Source organism: Bactrocera latifrons, unplaced genomic scaffold (genome assembly GCF_001853355.1).
Source record: "Bactrocera latifrons isolate USDA-ARS-PBARC rearing strain unplaced genomic scaffold, ASM185335v1 scaffold_81, whole genome shotgun sequence".
NCBI lineage: Eukaryota > Metazoa > Arthropoda > Insecta > Diptera > Tephritidae > Bactrocera > Bactrocera latifrons.
The window spans coordinates 610388-614179 of record NW_017537501.1 but is presented as its reverse complement, the minus strand read 5'-3'; the positions used below and the strand labels follow the sequence as shown (position 1 = coordinate 614179).

At 38.5% G+C, this 3792-nt stretch overlaps 1 protein-coding gene across 1 annotated transcript in view; it reads left to right on the top strand.

Moving 5' to 3' along the window:
- The first annotated feature begins 78 nt into the window (after positions 1–78).
- Positions 79–3792, top strand: part of LOC108976914 (sex peptide receptor-like) — a 25446-nt gene continuing 21732 nt past the window's right edge. The window contains exon 1 of the mRNA XM_018946339.1: positions 79–221. Coding sequence (XP_018801884.1) covers positions 160–221 — 62 coding nt within the window. The 5' untranslated portion in view covers positions 79–159. The remainder of the gene's footprint in view (positions 222–3792) is intronic.

Here is a 3792-nt window from a genome sequence, read left to right as displayed (position 1 = left end):
TAATTAAAACCGTACTTGCAGTTTATAATAGAAATTAAATGCAAGGATCAACACATCTGCGGGTGGCAACGAGACTGCATTTAATCACAGTGGCAACCTCAAAGCACAGCTGTTAACTGAAGCTTCCGCAAACAACGACAATTAAATGACAACAACATAATGGCATCCAATGAATCACAGACGATTTACTGTGGCAGCGGCCTCGATAATTTTCACACCAGGTAAATATCCTGTAATTTACAGTKAGATATGGGAGCGTTTTTAATATCGGTTAAAAGAGTAAAAWGGTGAMAAATAATTAGTTGCTGTAATTACWGCTACAATTTGGTCCGAGGAGTCAATTAAGTACGATTCGTCTGTCATTTCGAGTTTTAGTGTATTGTGATAACTGATATTCCACAAGTCTGAACATAGAAGGGATCCTTGTGCTGCTCTTAACTTGACAATCATCTGCCGTGATCCCCCTCTAGTTTGATACGACAGTTTTCTGTTACTAAGGTAGCTCCAAACCGCAGCCCTGAGGTAGGCGTTGATTTTAAAACTTTTCTCGAGAACTTCGGTCATATCCACCTATCAGCACTGTTGAAGTCGTTTCGAACATATATAGTCGGCCGCAATACTATTCTACATACGATTTCTACACTTTAAATGATGCATTTTATAGCTCGTAGAGTTGATCTGCTGGGTCTAAAGCTGTGTTGTCTATAGGTAAGTCCTACAGTTTCGTTGATAGCCGCTTTGAGTCTGGGTTTAATTAGGCTTTCATTGAGGACGGTATGCTGATGGCAAGTTGAGATCTTCTTTTCCCTTACTGATTAGCACCAGGCGTAGCTTCTTCAAGGTTTCAGAGAATATTCCGGCTTCGAGGCTGGCGTTATACTTTCACTCTCTTTTCGAAGCTCTTCGAAGGCAAACTGTGAGATTTACGGAAATCTTAGTGTCTKTTCTAGATCACTAGCCGTTTCTTCGTGTGTGAGGAAGAGTACATTTAAAATCGATCTACTTTGGCARCGGTTAAGTCAGGCGGCTTTGCTCGAGCGCGGAGTTTTTTTATTACTACTTTTTACCCAATTCCCCAGGTGTTTTTGTTGATACCCTCGGGTACTTCGCCCCATTTTTTCTTTTTGTTATCATCGATGGCATGCTTCAGCTCCTTTTTCGCTGCTTGGTATTGATAGGATAGGATCTGCGATGGCGGTAGCATGTGCGTCTGAGTTAGGTGATGTTTTCTATCCACCAGTATACTGCCTCTTTATATTTGCTGTGGGAAGACTTGGGTATAGATATTTGACAGGCTCTTGTTATATTAAGCATTGTGTGCTCGCCACTTTTTCTTGCAATTTTGATGAAGTCACTAGATGGATTCTGGTTGTCACTATAGATATTAATTTCGAAGTATTTAGTTTCRAAATGTGCTACTTTCATTTTCCAATATTTTTCTGTGCTGTTTACTGTTTGTTTTGGTGTCGATAATAAAAAAATTGTACTGATCAACGCTGCCAGTTTAATCTTCTAGGACTCTGCATTTCTTTTTTAGCCTGCCATGCGTTCTGATGATAGGTCAATGCCTGTTATGGTTTCCTCGCATTCCGATTTTCTAAACCAGGTTGCATTTCCCGTATTGACCACTATTAGACCAAGYCGCGCAGCCATTTCTAGAATGCGCTTTCGTCTGGAGTCCGTGTTTGATATAWCCCACTCCCCGACTTTCGAATTTAGGTCTTTGGCGATAAWTAGTTGACCTTCTAMAGACCTAACTGTATCCTCAATATTATCGAGGTTTCCTTGAAATTCTTGTATCCTGCCGCTTGGCGCCAAGTAGCAGCTAATTACTGTGGCAATGTCGCCTATAGCCCAAACAAGGAAACAATTAAAATATAGAAGAAATTATCAGACTGACAAGCTAAGGCGGTTTATCTGTGTCCGTTAATCTATCTGTACTTATCACTCAGTTTATGAGATATCGATTTGAAATTTTCCATAGTTTTTTTCTCCCCAAATCTCGTTTGCGATATCGCTGATATGGAACCCCTACAGTATAGGGCTGTCATACAAATACAACGATCGGAATCAAAATATGTTATGGAAACTTTTTTATTTGTTTAGGGTAGGGTTTTTAGTGTGAATTCGGTATGTTTGAAGTCAACGTCTTGTCTTGTTGAGGCTTCATTTTATTGACTTCGAGACATGTTTAGCACATCATTAGCTTATTGATATTTTAAGACTGAATGCGAGCATATACCTTTTACACCAAGGCACATTAATCCTTGCAGATATATATAATTATATATGTGTATGGTATACACTCGTGGCCACGYAAACTTTACCACTATACTTTCTTMAATTTTTTTCGGACTATTGAGTRKTAAGGTTTGTGTGGCCACGAGTGTATATACTTAGTCACAAAAAAGCTGTTCAAATTCTATCAAAGAAGTACGCGTAAGTATAATTGTGTTGACAAAGTGGAAAATAATCAATGTTTCTGTTTTTTTACTGCTTAATGTCTCAAATCATTAATGAAGCCATTATACATCCTCTTGTACCAGTGAGTATCATGCCGGGTGCACATACACACTGACGACTACTTTCAAGCTTCTTGCATATGTGAATGTAATTAATTTAAATGATAATGCTCCCTACCACACACGTGGCAAGCGAACAAGCTGCAAATAGCAAGCCAAGAGCATTTGCTTTGACAATGCGCACGCAGCGCACACGCACACATGCGCGAAATGAAGAAAGCAGCCGCTCGGCAATTGCATTAACACAAACAAGGTGGGAAGATACGAACGCGCGCACATGGCATTGGCAACAAAGTTTTTATAATGTCAACACATTAATGTAGACATTAAATGCCAGTGCACTCACACACCAACAACAACGACAACAACAACAGAACACAACACCGCTGTGCGGATACAACGTAAGCACATTACGTGCGTAAACGTAAACGTATGACAATAACTAAAACACGCAGTGAGAGCACAAATACAACAATCACTGTGTTCTTGCCGTGTGTGTCACAACACGCCACAACACCAACACACACACAATTACACGCATGCAAACACGTTAATGGTTTTTGCCACGTCACGTAGAGGGCATGTGCCTGTAATGTTAGAAGTTGTGTTGTGGTATATTGCGGGCGGAAAACGATGGAAGTGGATTGCTCGGAAGCAATTAACGAACCGCAAATGTGCCACCCACGGTGTACATGGCGTACACGCAATGCTATGCATTTGCAGCGCAAAATTAATAAATAAAGTAAAATTCGCAGTAGCAAGAGTTAGTGGAGACAAACGGTTGGCGGTAAACACGCATAGTTGCTTGTGTATGTGTGTGTGTGTTGCACTGCTGATGTGTTTATGACTGTGGTTGCATTTGCATTTATCTTCTGCTGATATACTATCTTCACTTGTGGGAGATGGATTTGGTGCTTGTGCAATAAAATGGGCAGAAAATTGCGTTTTGAAGAGCTTTGCTTGCCTTGAAACTTAATTTGTTCAAAAGCTTTGAGATAAATTCACATTTGCAATTTGTCATTTTTGAAAGAGAAAATTATAAAAAATTTCTTTCTAAATTCAAAAAATTATAACATTTCCTTCAGAAATAATATTATTTTAAAAATTCAGAAACTTATTATAATTTTCCTTAAGAATAACATTTTTTTGAAAATTCAGAAAATTATTAAAATTTCCGTAACCATTTTATTGGTTTTTCTTAAATTAAAAAGGTTATAAAACTTTTGTAAGAAATAATATATTTTGAAAATCGGGAAAATTATTAAAATTT